Genomic DNA, 17115 nt, shown 5'->3' with positions numbered 1-17115 from the left:
CCATTTGACTAAAGCTGTTATGGCACATTTAAAGAGCAAACAATAAGAAAGCACTGGAAGACTCCTTTATAAAAAAAAAAATTGATAGGATTGTCACACATATCTCATTAAACTCCTGTTAAATAATGTTAAATCCAACAACTTGATAATATTCCATTATGCAAAGCAGGTGAATAGCAGTAAGCACTAGCCATAGTAGCAGTATTTATTCATTAACCTAAGACAACATATGTGGTGAAACATTTCTTAATTCTTTGTTTTCAGAAAGCAGTTTAAAAGGACAAATGAACAACAAGAGTGTCATATCCTTTGTCTATCCTGAAAATGTGTATTTTTTTTGGAAGAGATCAAAGTTTGAAGAGAAATATGAGTAAAAAAAAAAAAAAATCACACTGCCATTTACTTACCACCTCCATGAGATCTAGTTTTATAGGCTTAACATATTTGACCCACTTGACCCTCATGGTTTAATAAACTTTACATCGTATCAATATAATTTACTAAATGTAGCCTTGCATATATCAGGATGCCTAAAGTGTATTCATCAAGAACTGTTGCCTGAAAATCAACATCGATATTAATTATGCTTTGTAGCACTGAATTTCGATCTAATAGTGTGACTTAAAAACAATAAAACAAACACAAAAAAACCGCAGAGACAGGTTACGCTCTAGACAGGTTTCCAGTCTGTAAATATTTATATGAGATAATTTATATTTAGATAACCAATCAATCATAATCAGTCAATCATTTCATTTGACCAATTTCCATTCAATTTTACGTTTTCAATTGTACTTATGTAACAAAATTATCTGAAATTTTTACATGTAATCAAATTTCTTAAAGTCAGCGTCTTTTTCGTTTTTGCAGAAAAACATTATAAATTGGTATTTTAGCCCTGTAGAGTGCGACAATCATGCTTAATCAACTTAATTAACTTAACCAATACTACCAAATAAAGAGTATCAGATAACAGAACTATTGATTGTGACGTGAAAAGAAGATGCTGATGCTGCCGAGGGCTGTCAGTCGTCAGTGCGCATGCTTAAAGCTGTCGTTGATGTTCACTCAGCACATCTCCTTTGGATAGAAATTTAAACAAGGGGCTCGGCCAAACGTTGAAGAAGTCAGGTGTAAGCATCATCGGTAAGCTAAGTTCACTCTGCTACTATCGTTACCTGTGATAACAAATAAATAAATAAAAATGCTAGACTAACGTACAAAACGTATCTGTCCAAAGTAAACGCTAAACTAGGTTAGCCAGTAGCAGCTAATGCTTCAAATCCCAGCCCGACTAGTCTGCGCGAAAACGGCCGTTTTCTGTTTGAATCGCTGTTTGCATCATGTTGTGAGAGCTGGGAAACGGTGACGTTTATTATGACTATCGCTGAATCTGTATCCTCTATTATCTTTCTCCTCGCGGTGTCCTTGCATTTACCAGGCTGATTATTCGCACACTGGGACATTGGCAGGTTAAATCTGTCACATTGCCTGGTTAACCAGTTAGTTCCAGCTTTCGAATGTAAAAAACTGTCCTTTTGCAGCTTTAAATATTAAATGCCTTTTAATACCCTGATTGTCTTCCGGATTTTAAATATTCCAATGAAATTTGATGAAATCACCATTTTTTTTAGGAGTGTCTGCTCTTTGGTTGCTGTCATTTGCATGTTACATTATTTGTCTTGTGCATTAACAGGTTTCTCCAAACATGAAAAACAAACTAAGGATGGCCCCACAGTACCAGATGAAGCAAGTATCTATGTTTGGCATTTGTCAATAAATATGAACATTATCTCTGAGTTGCAGTCTGATGGTCTGTTTTTCTCTTTTGCAGCGCTTCCTTGAAGTCAGAGATACGGAAGTTAAACGTGGTCCACTTTCTCATCTGGCTGCTGGTGGCGGCGCAAGTGACCGTCAGCCACTTCAACATTGTGTCACAGGACACTGTGTCCATGCCGTACCAGTGGGAGTACCCCTATCTGCTCAGCATCTTCCCTCTGCTCTTCAGCAGCCTGTCCCTCCCAAAGAACAACATCAGCTACCTGGTCCTGTCAATGATCAGTGCAGGGCTGTTCTCTTTTGCACCTCTTATATATGGTGGCATGGAGATGTTTCCTGTAGCAAAGCAGCTCTTCCGTCAAGGAAAAGCCTTCCGCTTCATTTTTGGCTGCTCTGCAGTGACTGCTGCATACGTCGCTATAGTGGTTGCTGCTCAAGTGCACGGCTGGCAGTTGTACTACATGAAAAAACTGCTGGATTCATGGTTTGATGCTACTCAGGAGAAGAAAAACAAATAATGGAGTTTTTTTTAAAGCTGTGAATGGACAAAACTTGTGTTTTTTTTTTCAATACATGAGTTATGTCTCCTTAGTCTTCATGATTATGTAATATGATTCATCCTGCATCCCTGATTTTCATTTAAAGCTAATGATTGTTCATTTCAATAAACTTATTTATTTAAAGCAGCAGATTGATTTCTTGCACACACAGTTAGGTTGGGATTGGGATCCAAAGCACCAGCGATAAAAATGGAGTCCAGTCACTGTGACTTCAGCCCTTCTCCAATCAAAGAAAAAAAGAATAATGTTGGTGTCTCTCTCAAAAAAAAAGTCTTCCTATGATTTAAAGAAAATGTAATGTTCATACTTACAGTATTGAAGCAATTATTCATACACACACACACACTTACAAACTGTTAAACAATATGCTTTGCCATGTGTTTATTTGTTCAGTATGTTAAGTCTACCTCTTATGATATTTTCTTGTTTGGTTTTTGTAATGGGCGCGTTCACAGTATCTGCATGCACTGCTGTTTTTAAGATATTCTGTTGCAGCACGAGAACACCAGCTTCGCTTTACTGCAGACTCTGTGCGTGCTTAGCTATCCGGTGTTCAAAAGGTAAATAAATAAACGCTGCTCAAGGTGATGGCTGAAATTCTGTGAAGGCTCTCAACGCACTTTGTTCCAGTCGGTCTGCGGCTGCGCACACTGAATGGCACGTACTGGTTGACGTTGACAGTCTGGAGGACACTTCCTGATGCTGCTGCCCGGGTCTAGCTAGGCTAGCTAATAGATTAGATTTTCACGGTTTGGGGAAACCCGTGAAATACATCGTGGTCAAGTCGTCTGGTTCAGGTAAAAACATTACTTCGAGTTATGTTATAATTTAACTACAAAGCAGTTTCTATGCTATTACGGACTGTTGTGGTGCTAGCTAGCTACGCAGGGAGCTAACGCTACGCTAGCTCGTCCAAACAGGTGTCGAGACTGATACAGAGGGAGTTGTTTAACAAAAGATTCGTCAGTTAATGATCTGATCGAGTCTATGTAAGGTGAAGTAGGGAAATTATCAGTTTATACCTTCTTACCTAGCTCTATTATAGGTAGAGCTGTTATAAGTTACACAGGAAACGGCTTGTTGACGACTCATTGTCATATAGGAAAAGCTAAGTGTTATTATTCCAGCTTTTTCAGATATACATCAGGAAATTAAACAGATCATTCATTTTTTTAAGTGTACGTAACGTATACAGTAAACACTGCAATGGCAGTGGTGAAACGGCCTAAAAAGCGTTAGCAGTCAGTCCTGTTTGTTGATGGGCCACTGATAGATAACTGCGACTTTTGCCGTTATATAAAAGTTTTACTTTCGCTTCTGTGATATTTTAAGATTTGTTTCCAGAGCTCTAGAAATTAACTTGATAGACTCCGTTTCGGTTTAATTTTTTTCCCCAGTCGTACTCATTAAATGTTACTGTACGCTAAACGTTAGCTACCACCCAATCCCTAGCATCCAGCCAATTACTCATCTGGCCCGGACAGAAAGAGTATATTGCTGAGCTTACAACATCAGGAGATAACGTCAGAGTTAATCCAACTCGTGACTGTACACGAACGATGAGGTTTACGTTAACTTAACACAGTGTGTAAACCCCACCTTGTTTAATGAGTGCAGGCCTCTTATTACATACCCCCTCCCCCCAAAGAAATATCTGTTTTACCGGTATGATATGAGTAAAATGGGTTTTAATTTGCGATTACTTTGTAATCATTTATATGATTCGCCAAATGGCTTTGAAAGCTTTTTTCTCCTATCAGAAGAGATGATATTTTGGGTCAAAGTCTACAAGGAGGTCTGTTATTCTATAGCCGGTGCCACCTCACATAAAGATGTTTGACCCTTAGACTCTGGAGTGACATGGTTTTCATTTAAGTCAAGGGAGGAGCGCTCCTGTTCTGTGTGTAATTTCAAACAGGCCTCAGTCAACATTAAGAGAGCTTTGTGACAGTGAAGACAAGCTGTTAATTTCGGCATATTAATGTAATCATAGGACTGTTCTCACAGCAGCTGTTATGGCTCGATCGTGGCTCAAGAGTTGGGAGTTCGCCTTGTAATCGGAAGGTTGCCAGTTCGAGTCCTTGGGCAAGACACTTCACCCGTTGCCTACTGGTGGTGATCAAAGGGCCCGGTGTCTGGCAGCCTCACCTCTGTCAGTACGCCCCAGGGTGGCTGTGGCCATCACCAGTGCGTGAATGGGTGGATGACTGGTTGTGACTTGAAAAAGCGCTATACTGTTGACCTACTTATTCTGACCTAGTTTTAAAAAGGGCTTAACTAATAATTATATATTCTGTTCTATAAGCTAGACATACATGTTGCTGTGAATGCCATTTTGCTGACTAGTGGTGCCCTGGCACTGCAGTATGCATACCTCCTAAGTAGTTTTTGCGCTCTTATGTTCACACAGTTAAAAAAAAAAAAATGTTATGACACATTTTTCCATGTTACTGTTTTTAGCCTGCTCCTGCTATCCTTGCATTTTCAATAAATTTCCATTTGAACCCTGCAGAGAAGAGATTATAAAAATGAATGAAAATAAACTGCCTTGGTGTGTGATATGTTTTGCTTTTCACGCCAGCTCTGTTTACACATGCAGTTTGGGAAGTTTCTGGATAGTTTCCCAGCAGAGAATGATTTAAGAGGGTTAAAAGGAAATAAAAATATAATGTGGCGCAATAATTATTTTATCTGAATTAGCCTTTGATAATCACTAAAAACTGTAGAATAAATCGTAATTGCAAATCAAATTTGAGTAATTATACAACCCTACTTTGTACTAAGGAGCTGGAAGGTTAAAGAGTGGCCAGTGTTCAGTGTGACTGTGTGTCACTCCCTGTTGGGTAATGCCTAGAAGAGTTCAGGGCTGCACTGAAAGTGTGAACACCTCTCTTCTACCTTTGTCAAGTGCTGGGAGCAGAAGAGGTCAGACGGCACCATGAACGGCCAGCTGGACCTGAGCGGGAAGCTGATCATCAAAGCCCAGTTGGGTGACGACATCCGACGCATTCCCATCCATAATGAAGACATTACCTATGATGAGCTGGTGCTCATGATGCAGCGTGTCTTCAGGGGAAAGCTGCAGAGTAACGACGAGGTCACTATCAAATACAAGGATGAAGGTGAGTCAGGACACAGAAAAGGCCTGTGAGGGTCCGGTCATCCTCTGGTGACAAGTGTACTTCATGATGGTAATCTCAGCATATTTTCTTTGAAAGTGACAATTTGCTGTGCAGTTAATCATCTTTTGTCCCCATTTCCTGTTTACAGATGATGACCTCATTACCATTTTTGACAGCTCTGACCTCTCATTCGCCATCCAGTGTAGTAGAATACTCAAACTGACTTTGTTTGGTAAGAAATTAACACATTTCTTCTTATGGACTATATGCGTGTTTTTGCCTTGACGAATTCAAGGCTGTAGATGTTTAGTCTCTTACTTCAGCTGTTACAGCAGCCAGTCACTGGAGGGCAGTCTAGCTTATTTTTCCACACAGTAAACCTCAGCTCGTTACTGTCCAAATGAAAATGATCTACACTCCCTTCTGACTAATTTGTTTTGGAATCACTGTTTCTTAGCACCGATTTAACAAACAAAACTATGACAGGTAGTAGATGTGTGTATTTTGTACCAGTTATTCTTGACAGAAAATAGCTTGGAGCAGGTTCGAACCAGAGCCTCTGCAAAGACCTTATAGCTTATGGGTCGCCACCTCAACCTGTTGGGCTAAACCATTGCCCCGCCCAGATAATTCCACAGTCATTCAGTAGCTCAGCAGGTGTAACTCGTTGAATAATCAGTTACCTGACCAGCCAATATGCCTCACCCTAACATGTTATTCGGGCCTTGTTGCTGTCAGTAGTAAAAACATTGTGATGAAATTTCTGGGATTTTTTTAGGACTTAGTATGTTAGTTTTCCCAAAGTATGATTAAGATAAGTGAAATGGTAAAAAAGTGGACTTTGATCAAAGAGGTGTACTCAACATTGAGATTAATGGGCTTAGGCGAGTTTGTTTTGTTTGTGAGTTTATTCTTTCTTTTCTCTTTTTGTTTTAACTTGGCTACATCCATCCATCCATCTTTTTTTCAATGCAGGGTTACAAGCAGGCAACAGGCAGGGCTCACCCTGGACATGTTGCCAGCCTATCACAGGGCCCTTGGCTATTTTTCTATAATATATCACTATAGTAAATATGCTGAACACATAACCTTAAGCAGGTTATGTTCAGAGTTCTAAATTTCAAATCAGCTGTATGCATTGTAATTTTCCTAATTATTTTTTTCCCAAACATCAAGCTCAGAGTATGATTTAGCTGTTATTCCTCTCTGAAGCAGAAGGATCAGAGTTTTCGGTTTAAGAAAGCCTGGCTGTGTCGACCATGCTTTTGCCGTACACGTTTTAGCCTCATTGTTTACAGGTTTGTGGTTAATAGGAGGCTTAAGATTTAAATTATACATTTTATTTGTAATATTTAATATTTAATATTTTACAATCGTAATAGTCAATCTATATTCCCACCCCTATTGCCACTTGCTTTGGATAGTGATTGAAAGGATGAGACTGCAGATAGAAGTGTTCAAAATGGGTTCCCTCCCTTAGTGGTGGGGTGAGGGGCTCAGTCTCTTTTAAGGATGCCTCTGAGGTGTTTCCAGCATGCCCAACTGGTAGAAGATCCTAGGACATGCTGAAGAGATGATGGCCCTTGCTTTGCTTGAGAACACCACAGTGCCCCCTTGGAGAACTGGATAGAGAGGTCTTAGACTGTTAACTCAGATTAGTAGTAGAAATTGATGAATGCATGGAAAAAAATGTTTTTAAATCCATAATGAAACACTACAAATAAAAATGCATTTTTTAAAATAGGCCATCAGTTAATTATTCTTATGTCTAAGGAAAAAAGGTACACTTTTGCTTATACTGAAGTGTATTGATAATCCTTGCTGACTGAAATGTATATGATCAGATATGCCACATTTTCAGATTTATTTTTCTTTCAGTCACAGCAAAGCTGTGTATTAATGCTAGGCGGTAAGAGAAGGAATATTCTGAGCCTGTGAAATTTTAAGTTGATTCTTTCACTAATCAAACTTTTTGGGGAGGCATTTTTACAGTACAGGTGTTTTGTTATTCTGTTAACACAACACTGTGTCCAGTGTTTGGCTTGTGTTTTAGAGGATTGTCTTTCCTGGCTGTAACTAAATAGTGTTGGAGTTTTGTCAGTTTAGAAACAGCATACCAATACTGTTTTTGGGCTCTGGAGATTGGACCGTAACAACCAACAAATATTTGAAGCTTGGAGCACCTGATTGTGCTTCAGTGTCAACTGCGTGCTTGCTCACTGAATTGTAGACAGGAAGGCATGCCTCATCTGAGTGGACTGTGTAGCAGTACTGTCTATATGTTTTTGCGATAAGTACTTTTTGTGAAAAAGTTGCTCCAGGGCAATGAAAAGTCAGTAAGTTTTCAGTAGCGACGTGAACTGAAGTGTGTTAAATATCCAATGAACATGTTGGAATAGTTATGATTGGGTACCACCTTAAGCTTACTCTAAGTCAAACTTTGGGGTGTTTGCAGCTGCGAAAAAGTGTGACTCGTAACCATAGCAAACCAGCATCAAATCTGTCATTAAAAAACTCTTTCACAACATTAGAAGTGCATCAGCACACATTCTCTACTGTCTAAACTGTATTAACAACATGATGTTGTTTCCTGTGCTCTGCTCTCAGTCACTCCTGCTGTAGCCTCTATTATTAGGCTGGAAGCAGAAAGGGGTTTTTTTTTCTTCTCAAAAAAAAGAGAAAAAGTTGGTTAAGTTCCTACAAATCAAAACAGAGCCCTGGCTCGTAATCGCATGTCTTGACCTCACGTGGAAATTACACCGTCCAACATGTGTTGATATTCAGAGGCAGGGAGAGGAGCTGGAATCGCATGACGGCCTGCGTCTCAGCACAGTGCCTCATGAGCCCATCCGTCTCTGTTCAGCATTATTCAGTCAGACAGAGAAACTTGTGTGAGAGAGGAATGCGGAGCGACGTCCAGTTCATTCCTTTTGCAGTGGAAATTTCACTCTTTGGTCAGTGAGAAGATGTGGTACAGGGCATATAGAGTTGACTATTTTGAAGAGGTTTGTCACATGTTTCCTGCAGATTAGCAGGTTTCAGTTTATTGCCAACAACCCGGCTCTATTCTTAGTTAAATGCTTTGCTGTCAGGGTGGGGTGACAGCGATTCCTGTTCAGCTCAGCAGCCGTTGTGAATGGCTTTGTGGAAGTAACCATGTGATAGATGATCCCAGTAATCCCAGGTATTTAGATTATGGAGCCAACAGATCATCACTCATAACATGCAGATACCTTATTGGCTTCCAAACAACTGGAGTGTAGAAGTCAGATAGTTTTAAATTTACCATTATGTGTTGAGCTATTTTTGACTGGCCTCTTAGCTGCCAGGCATTTTTTAATTATTTATTTCCATTGTGATTTTCCGTCCAGTGCATAATGTGAAGTTCACCACATGAGTTTATTGTCAGGCGTCAATCCTTATAAACAGTTTTATTAATAAGTCTGGAGGAACTTTGGTGTTTCTGAGAGTGTGAGCCAATTCTGCTGCATTAGAGTCCACTCTGACCCAGATATTCTACTCTCGATTATCATCCAAACCATGATTTATATGACCAAGGAGTCCTAGACAGTAAGATATCACAATGAATAAGATGCAGTTTCAGTAGTTAACAAAATCGGTGGGAGTTTTGTAGTTTAAAAGTGCTCAACAGGAGCGCGGATGGAGAAGATTTTACTCTGCTTTATTACTGAAATAAATTATAGTTTTCTGATTTCTTCATCTTATTATCTGCAGTTAATGGTCAGCCGCGGCCTTTGGAGTCCAGTCAGGTAAAGTACCTGCGCAGGGAGCTCATTGAGCTCAGGAATAAAGTCAACAACCTCCTTGATACCCTGGAGCCCCCGACAGAGCCTGGTCTGGCTGCTACAGCCCCAGACAGTGGTAAGCACACTCACTCACACACGATAGACTATATATAAGCTTGTTATATAATATAAGCCTTTTGCCAAATGCAGTATAGTGTAGTCATAGAAAAAACAATTAAACATGTACACGAATTCATATTATGAACAACTCACTGGGTCGTTAGCAACTCTACAACCGGGTGGTTCTGTGATTCTTTTTGTTATAGTTTCTACTTTTAGATCTCTGGGACTCACTATAATCTTGGTAATGTGGACTGCGTGACCTCCTTAACTAATAAAAGTGGTTCATAGTCCACAGTATTGTAGTTGGCGTTATAAGAGCTGTATCCCGCAAAGACATTGGCACCAAACTGAGACGGTTTACTGGAGTCAGTAACTGTTGGATTAATTGAACACTTTTTAAATTTTTTTTAAACAAATATTTGTCTGCAGTTTGACTCTAAATTTGTTACATGCTAGATCAGTCCAGCCCGAGTGTGGTCAATCGCGCCCACATATGCGCACATGTTGAGCAAAAACAAGGTCTCTCCGACTAATCCTAGCTGCGACCAAAGCTTTAATATTGTAAGCTGCAACATTAAAAGTTTTTAAAATATTTTTCATTACTTCTTAACTAATATGCTCATATAGTTTTTGGCCTTTAAGGATCAACTGAGTTAAATATAAAAGGGTAATCTGGAAAACTTGCAGTTTGTCAGAAACACCCAGACCCTTATTCGTTTTATTACACTTTTGTCTCCATGGCATCTTAACAAGCTAAAATGTTGTCTTAGCATCACATTTCCTCTTCCTTTTCCAGAATCAGTGGATGGGCGTGAAGGAAAAGTTGTGACAGCTGACCCCACAGTGAAACAGGCCACTCCAGTCAGTGCAGCCAGTATGTCGGCCTTTGATCCATTAAAAAACCAGGATGAGGTCAACAAGAATGTCATCTCCTCTTTTGGCCTGAGCGAGGACCAGGCCCCAGGTAGAGCCGAAGTGCAAATGCTATCTTTGAAAATTGATTTCATTTAATTGTCTAGTTTCTATATCAGGCATCTGCGTGTCTTCTGATCGTCTGTGCATTTGTGTGCCGTTTGTACAGCTCCCCCAGCTGTTGCAGCAGAGGAGCGTTCAGGAACCCCTGACAGCATTGCTTCTTCCTCATCTGCAGCGCCTCAGCCAGGAGTGCCCCCTCAGCCACAGGCTCCATATGCTGGAGTGCAGCAGGGACCCCCAGCAGGCATGGATGGTGAGATGTGTGCACACGCACTTACTGTAGAAAATACACAAATAAAAAAAGCATACAGATCCTTTGACAGAGATATGTGTCCTCCAAAAAAGTAAGCACAGTTACATAATGTCTTTATAAGCACAGGGGTGTCAAAGGCCCCTGCAGTGTGGCAGATTAAGCAATTACTTTTTATAGTGGTGCTGTTAAACAGAATGTTTTTCCAAATTTGCCACCAAAGTAGCCTTACAAAAATGCGACTGCCTGCTGAGCCTATATGTTGACAAAAGCTCATCCAGGAGTATTTCTTTTCCAAAGAGTAGTTCTGACTAAAAATGAAACTGAAGAAAGGATATAGCAGGTTTTCCAAGGTAAAGCAAATGCACACAGTTGTCAGTTTATTATGTACATTGTGTTTTAACTGCTTTGTTTAAATACAAGTACTCCCAATCCCAGTTTGTGTTGTTGAACTATTTTTTCAGTCTACCTTCACTGATTTGAGTTATGTGTGTGTAATCTACCAATAAGTAAAGATGTAGAGTAGGAAGGATGCACCAGCTGTTACTGCTGCTCACTAAGCTTTTAGCTTTCATCCTGCCAGCGAAACACAGTAGACCAGAGCTAGTGGAAATTTCTGGAATTGAGGAAGATCAGAACAGATCAAATGGAGAGAAATATGATTGAATTTAAAAGAGCACACTGGGCCTCATTCACAGTGTGTGTGTGTGCACAAATTTGTCTTTAAATGGCGTGTAGGAGCGTTTCACACACAAATGTGGAATTCATCAGTCTTTTCCTTTCACAAATTTGTTTGTACAAAGCAAAAATTACCTCAGAGCACAGAGTGTCAGAGGCCCTGCAGTGTGGGTGATTACAATAACATCCAACAGTGGAGCAACGTACACTGCAGGCACAAATGACAAGTAATTTAATTTCTGTCATATTTAACAGTTTTCCAACACAAACCAAAAAAACAGGCACATAAAAAAAGAAATATATTTAGCCAAGAAAAGCCTTTAATGTGCTGTTTTCTTTAAACATCTTCTAATAAGCAACGGTTTTGCCTACATGTCACCAGTTCAGGCTAAATGGAAACCACAAACTTTCTTGACACTTGGTGCACATTTGTGATCATGGATCAGTTTAAAGGCGTACTTTGATAAAAGCGCTTTAACTGTCTCAGGTGATGGAGCATTCACTAGCCCAGTTATTGCAGCCTGAAGCTCCTAACCACTTATCTATTTCAGGGCTGGGCTGGAGCTGGATTACACACATGTAATGCATATGTAGCTGATCTTGAGCAAGAATGAAAGCACGCCTTGTATAGGGCATCACTATTGTTTGCCCTATATAAGCAATATAGGGCCTATAACACTATTATATCTTTTTTTGCACTCACATTAGTGAATGAGCCCCACTGATTTCATTGCATAGGTTGACTGTACTGTGCCTCACATTGACATATAATAAATTTTTTCCATTTCCCATATTACTGATTATTGCATTTACTCTGACCTTGTTTTTTTTGGCAATCAGACCCATTCTGCAGTTGAAATAGCATATTTTTTATAATGACTAATTAACATTTAGTTTAATTTTAAACACAGTGTAATCATGAGCATCCCCATGTAATTAATATTCATCTTTCAGCTCGCCTTATCGTAGCTCTCTCCGGTGCAGTCTTTAACTCTGAATCATCCTTGATAAAGACAAATGAACAAAACATACCAGGCAGTTTGGGGGGGGGGGGGGGGGGGGGGGGAGTATTTTGTTAACAGAACTACATTCTAGCATCAAGCTCTCAGGGGGATTTGGTTTTACATGCCAATCTGTCTTGTTCTCATTCTCACTCCATATTCAAACTTTACACTTAACACTTTCTGGCCTGTTTTTTTTTGTTATAAAAGGCAGCCAGACAGGTGCAGCCACAGAGGTGAAGCATTTTGTATCGTTTCACTTATTGCTGCGAATGTGCTGGGTTGTTTTTTAGCTTGTGGTTTGGCTCAGCTGGATGTGCAGGCCAGTGGAGCAACGAAATAGCCTCATGTTGCACCCTGTGAGAGCTGTAACTTTCACTCTGAGCAGGCACTCCACAGACTCCTGACCACACCTGCTACGCTGAAGATCAGCACACGAGTTGTATGACTTCCATTTAGCTGGTGGTTTGCGGTTTGGCCTGGTTAGAGCACCAGAACCTATCCAGAGGGCATAATAAGAGTTTAGCTGGTCCAAAAGAGAAAGAGTGGGGATGGTTAGCCAGCAGCAGCAGCACACTGTTTTATTCAGAAGACCAAACAGAAAGATCAGGATTTTTTTTTTTTTTTTTTTGTCCTTTTGTCAAAGGAAGATTAAGAGAGGAGTCAAGTGCTTTGGTCGACAATATGTAGCTGTGGTCACCAGTAGCATGGAGAGAAGACACTCAGTTGTTCAAAGTAAACGAAAGGTGTTGGTTTCAGAACAAGCCACGACTTTTCCTTTGAAGTCGTTCTCCGTTTCTAGTTTGGTTCAAACATTTTAAAGTCAGAATCTTCCATACATACTATGAGTAATCTGCTATTAACCAAAGCAAACGCAAGGAGGGGGCTTTAGTGTATTGTTGTGTCACTGAAGGCCTGATGTGTGGGTGCATCAAACAAAAAAGATTTAGATGTTGTGTAGCTATATGCTGGATGTAGGTAGTTATAAGAGATTCATTCAACACGTCACACGATATTGAGCAAACTTTAACCATGCTTCACTCTAACTTTGCTGTGCAGGTAGAAAGCTCCCACAGATCAGTAAAGAATAACTTCTTAACAGCTGCAGAAATGATCTTCCAAACCCTGTCTTTATGCCCTGCATGCAGCAGGCTGGCATCTTCTTTTCCTTCGGTCAACCCTTTCCCTCACGTTATTCCTGTCCTCGGTTGCAGACTAGTATAAAAGCCTCAAGGCAAATCAGAGCAGCCTGTCAATGCACAAGAGTTTGTAAAACGGTGATCTGTGAGACTAGATGCCAACTGAGCATGTGTGGCCTTTTTTAAAAGTAGCCTCAAGCTCACTTTTAATGCAAACCTAGGTTACTTGTTACCATAAGAATTCTGCTAACAAGATCCATAAGCAGATGGTAAAGATTTTACGCTATCCTTTGATGGACACTTGGCAAAAATCTTTTACATCTTTGCAAGAAAGAAAGAAACTGTAAACACGTGCGCATGTAACAGTGACTCAGAACAGTTACACGAGACTCTTAATCAGATGGGCAGATGTGGGTTCGATGTGAAATGTTTATTTAAAAATAGGACCTCATTATTCCTCCTAAAGACAAGTGGAGAGGTCAGCAGGCCTGCAGCCAAAGTGAAAGTAATTCTTCAGCCTACCTATCACATCTTTCACCCCTGATGGTTGACCTCTTGGAGAGGTCAGACAGCCGTGCATCTTTCCATCTCTGTTGCATAACTCTGATGATGGATTACAGGCGAGGAGAACAGGAGAAGCCAATTTCACACACGTGCCTCGCCACACATGTAATATTCATGTAAGAAGATAACACATGGTTGCCACACCACTGAGGTGTTTATACAGAGACATCAAAGAGTTAGTCCTTCTAAGCATTTAGCTGTCAGGTGTCTCCCAAACCAGTCCAAAGTTTTCAGGCTGAATATTCCAGCAGACATTACTTTGTGCTGTATGGAATGTGTTTTTTGTGGAGTAATTCGCCTGGAGCATGTCGTTATATATGGATTTACTTTTGAATGCAGACAGTACAGTACAGAACAATCTGATAGGTGCTTAAAATCTCCTTTGAGCTTTCCTTTGGTGTAGATTCTCTAAGAACTGTGGAAAATAAGCACCAGTTTTTACCAGCACTTAATAATCCAGTGAACCCAGCCCTCTTTCATTATGCCTTCTCTCGCTGTGCTTTTCATGCGTCGTCACCCTACTTATTTGCCAGGCCAAAGATTTGGGAGTAGTATTTAGGCCTTGTTAAGGGAGAGAACAGTTGTTCGCCAAGTTTTTGCACATTTGCTGAACTCTAAGGCATTCGATGGAAAATGTAATGAGCAAATGAAAGTAACAATAACAAAAAGACCTTTCCCTGTCATGAAAGATATACTCCTGATTACTGACTGTATTAAAGGGTGTAGCATGACGATGCTCCAGGTTTAAAGGCCTCGTAAGAATTACTATTTAAAGTAAAGTATTGGGATGATTAGACTTGATCATTCTCCTCATTTGTCCGTAGGCGGTGCAAACCCATGAAGTCACTGTCTGCAAACACAGACGTGTCTTCTTTCTTGCAAAAAATCCAGGGTTATGTCTCCAAGCCTGCAGTGTTATTCATTTATTTATTTATTTTATGCCTGCTCCTGCACGTGCATCTTTCTCTCTCGCTCGAAGACAGATTTTACTGTAATGTGCCACAGAGCAGTCTCTGTGGGAGATTAACAACAGATCCTTCTATCAAAGTGGTTCCAGCTGTTTTCATTAAAGGAGTTGTGTGTTATTCTATCCCAATGCACAGGTGTTTCCGTGAAGATAGTCCCACGTGTGTCTGGGGTGGATCAGATAATATTGGCTCTCAAAAACAAAACAAAAAAAGCCAAGTGTAGATGCAACCAAGGGGCTTTCGAGCTGTTGTAACTGCATCCAATTATCTGAGGTCTATCGTAATCTTTAATCCTCCCAAATGTCTGTGGAGGTAGCCTGGTGATAATGGTGGTTAGAATTACACTATTACACCAAAATTAGCTGTTGAAAAGATGCTCTTAAAAAACCATGAAGCTGATTTGAAAGCCAGCTTGCAGTGTTCGTAGTATAAAGGTTAAACATCACTGTTTAGTCCAATATTTTCTCCACGCTTGCTGGTGATGAGGATACAAATCCAATAGGCAGTGGTCATATTGCTGTTGGACAAAATTAAATTCTTTGGCACTGATCATGATCATCCCCACCTTTTCAGGTCAAGTGTACCAGCAATACCAAGCTCCAGGTGGATACCCTCCTCAGCAGCCAGGTGCCCCACCTCAGCAGCAGTACGGTATGCAGTACCCTGGTAAGATTAAAAGTGATGCTAGCAGATAAACGGGTAGCTGCTGTTCTGTGTAGCCGATTTCTTTTATGTCTGGAGAGAATTAAGGATTCTCTCTCCCCTCTCACAGCTGGATACAACCCTCAGCCCGGAGCCCCTCCACAGCCACAGCAGCAGTTCCAAAACTATGCTCCTCCCTCCTCGCAGGCTCCAGCTCCTGGTGCAGCGCCAGCAGCAGGATTCCAGGGTGGGCAGCAGCAGCAGACCCATCCACCTCAGGGCACCCAGCAGTACCCACCAGGAGCATTCCCACCACAAAACTACACACAGGCCTCCCAACCTGCTAACTACACCATGCCGCCCAACTCTCAGCCCGGCTCAGGGTTCCAGCCCCGCCCAGGATATACCCCCCCTCCAGGCAACACTGTCACCCCTCCACCTGGAGCTGCCAACCCTTATGCCCGAAACCGCCCCCCTTATGGCCAGGGCTACACTCAACCGGGACCTGGGTACCGGTAAAATAAGATAGCAGATGTTACTGATCCCATCATCATCCTATATGTGGCTCCAACTGTTTGAAGTGGGTGCAGAAATCTGGTTTACTGCCCTGCACCTTCCCTCTTCCCCTACCCTTGTACAATTATCAAATCCAAAATTAAAAAAGCACCCCCATCCCGAGTCTGATGGTTAGTGTTTGTACGCTGTCGCTCCAACACACCACTCTGTTCTGGCCCCGGTGTATGCTCCTCGTGTTATTTTTCCCGTCTTTTCCCTCCAGTTCCGTCGTCTGCTCAGCCCTCTTGTGTCTGCCATGGTAAAAAATGTAACCAGTCTGTATGCACACACATGGAAAACCAAAACTGGCCGTTGCACAAACTGTTTGTCCTTTCCATGGTAACTCTTCATTTCGAGAGAAAGATCAGCATTCAGGCTGCATTTACAGCAAAAGCCTTTGTCTTGAATTTCCTCAGCATAGATGCGTTCATAAAACACTATCTCGATGAAAAGTTACCCCTTAGTCATGTTTTATTTTATTCTTTTTGATCAATTTCACCACCGTGTCGGTATTAATGATGTGTCAGTGATGGTGGGGAGCACTAGCTAAGTGATGGCCTATGGGAGGTATAGATCCCTGTGTCATGAAGAGGACTTTTTCTTTTTGTTTAGCTTCTAATATCACCTCCAGTAAAGCTAGCTATTCCTTTCTTTCTCTTATCACTGGTTTTTACTAATATCAAATCAAATTGCTCCTTCAGTGAGATTAGTTGTTTATGTATAAACTGTAACATTTATTTCTCTGACCTAATAAATGATTGAGACCCATTTGGAGTCCCCCCCCCCTTTTTTTAATGTTTTGGTTGTGGTACTCTTGGTCCTGTGATGTCTTGCAGTCTTTTCTTCAACACACTGACTCTCTGAGGTTTTTATGAGTTCATGTCTCTGTTAAGTTTGGCTCATCTCTTATTCTTCTCCCCTGCACAGATTTGGAAACCTGTGGTAATGCTGGTATTCCCATTTCATTTTCCTGCATGTGGGATGTGGTTAGCCTTTCATGTCAAACTGTCTCA

General features: G+C 40.9%; 2 protein-coding genes across 2 annotated transcripts; both read left to right on the top strand.

The window, feature by feature from the left end:
- The first annotated feature begins 1017 nt into the window (after window positions 1-1017).
- jagn1a (jagunal homolog 1a) lies at window positions 1018-2465 on the top strand. The gene is made up of 3 exons (XM_026143997.1): window positions 1018-1146; window positions 1697-1749; window positions 1835-2465. Exons 2-3 carry the CDS (start codon window positions 1709-1711, stop codon window positions 2295-2297), a joined length of 504 nt encoding a protein of 167 aa, XP_025999782.1. The 5' UTR covers window positions 1018-1146; window positions 1697-1708; the 3' UTR covers window positions 2298-2465.
- A 509-nt stretch (window positions 2466-2974) lies between these two features.
- Window positions 2975-16870, top strand: tfg (trafficking from ER to golgi regulator). The gene is made up of 8 exons (XM_026143996.1): window positions 2975-3136; window positions 5248-5461; window positions 5610-5693; window positions 9197-9343; window positions 10127-10294; window positions 10412-10558; window positions 15479-15571; window positions 15678-16870. Exons 2-8 carry the CDS (start codon window positions 5278-5280, stop codon window positions 16064-16066), a joined length of 1212 nt encoding a protein of 403 aa, XP_025999781.1. The 5' UTR covers window positions 2975-3136; window positions 5248-5277; the 3' UTR covers window positions 16067-16870.
- The last annotated feature ends 245 nt before the right edge of the window (window positions 16871-17115 follow it).

The sequence above is a fragment of the Astatotilapia calliptera genome, chromosome 16, assembly GCF_900246225.1.
Source record: "Astatotilapia calliptera chromosome 16, fAstCal1.2, whole genome shotgun sequence".
NCBI classification, from domain to species: domain Eukaryota; kingdom Metazoa; phylum Chordata; class Actinopteri; order Cichliformes; family Cichlidae; genus Astatotilapia; species Astatotilapia calliptera.
Note: the sequence above shows the minus strand (reverse complement) of the source record. Positions and strands in the feature narration are given on the sequence as shown.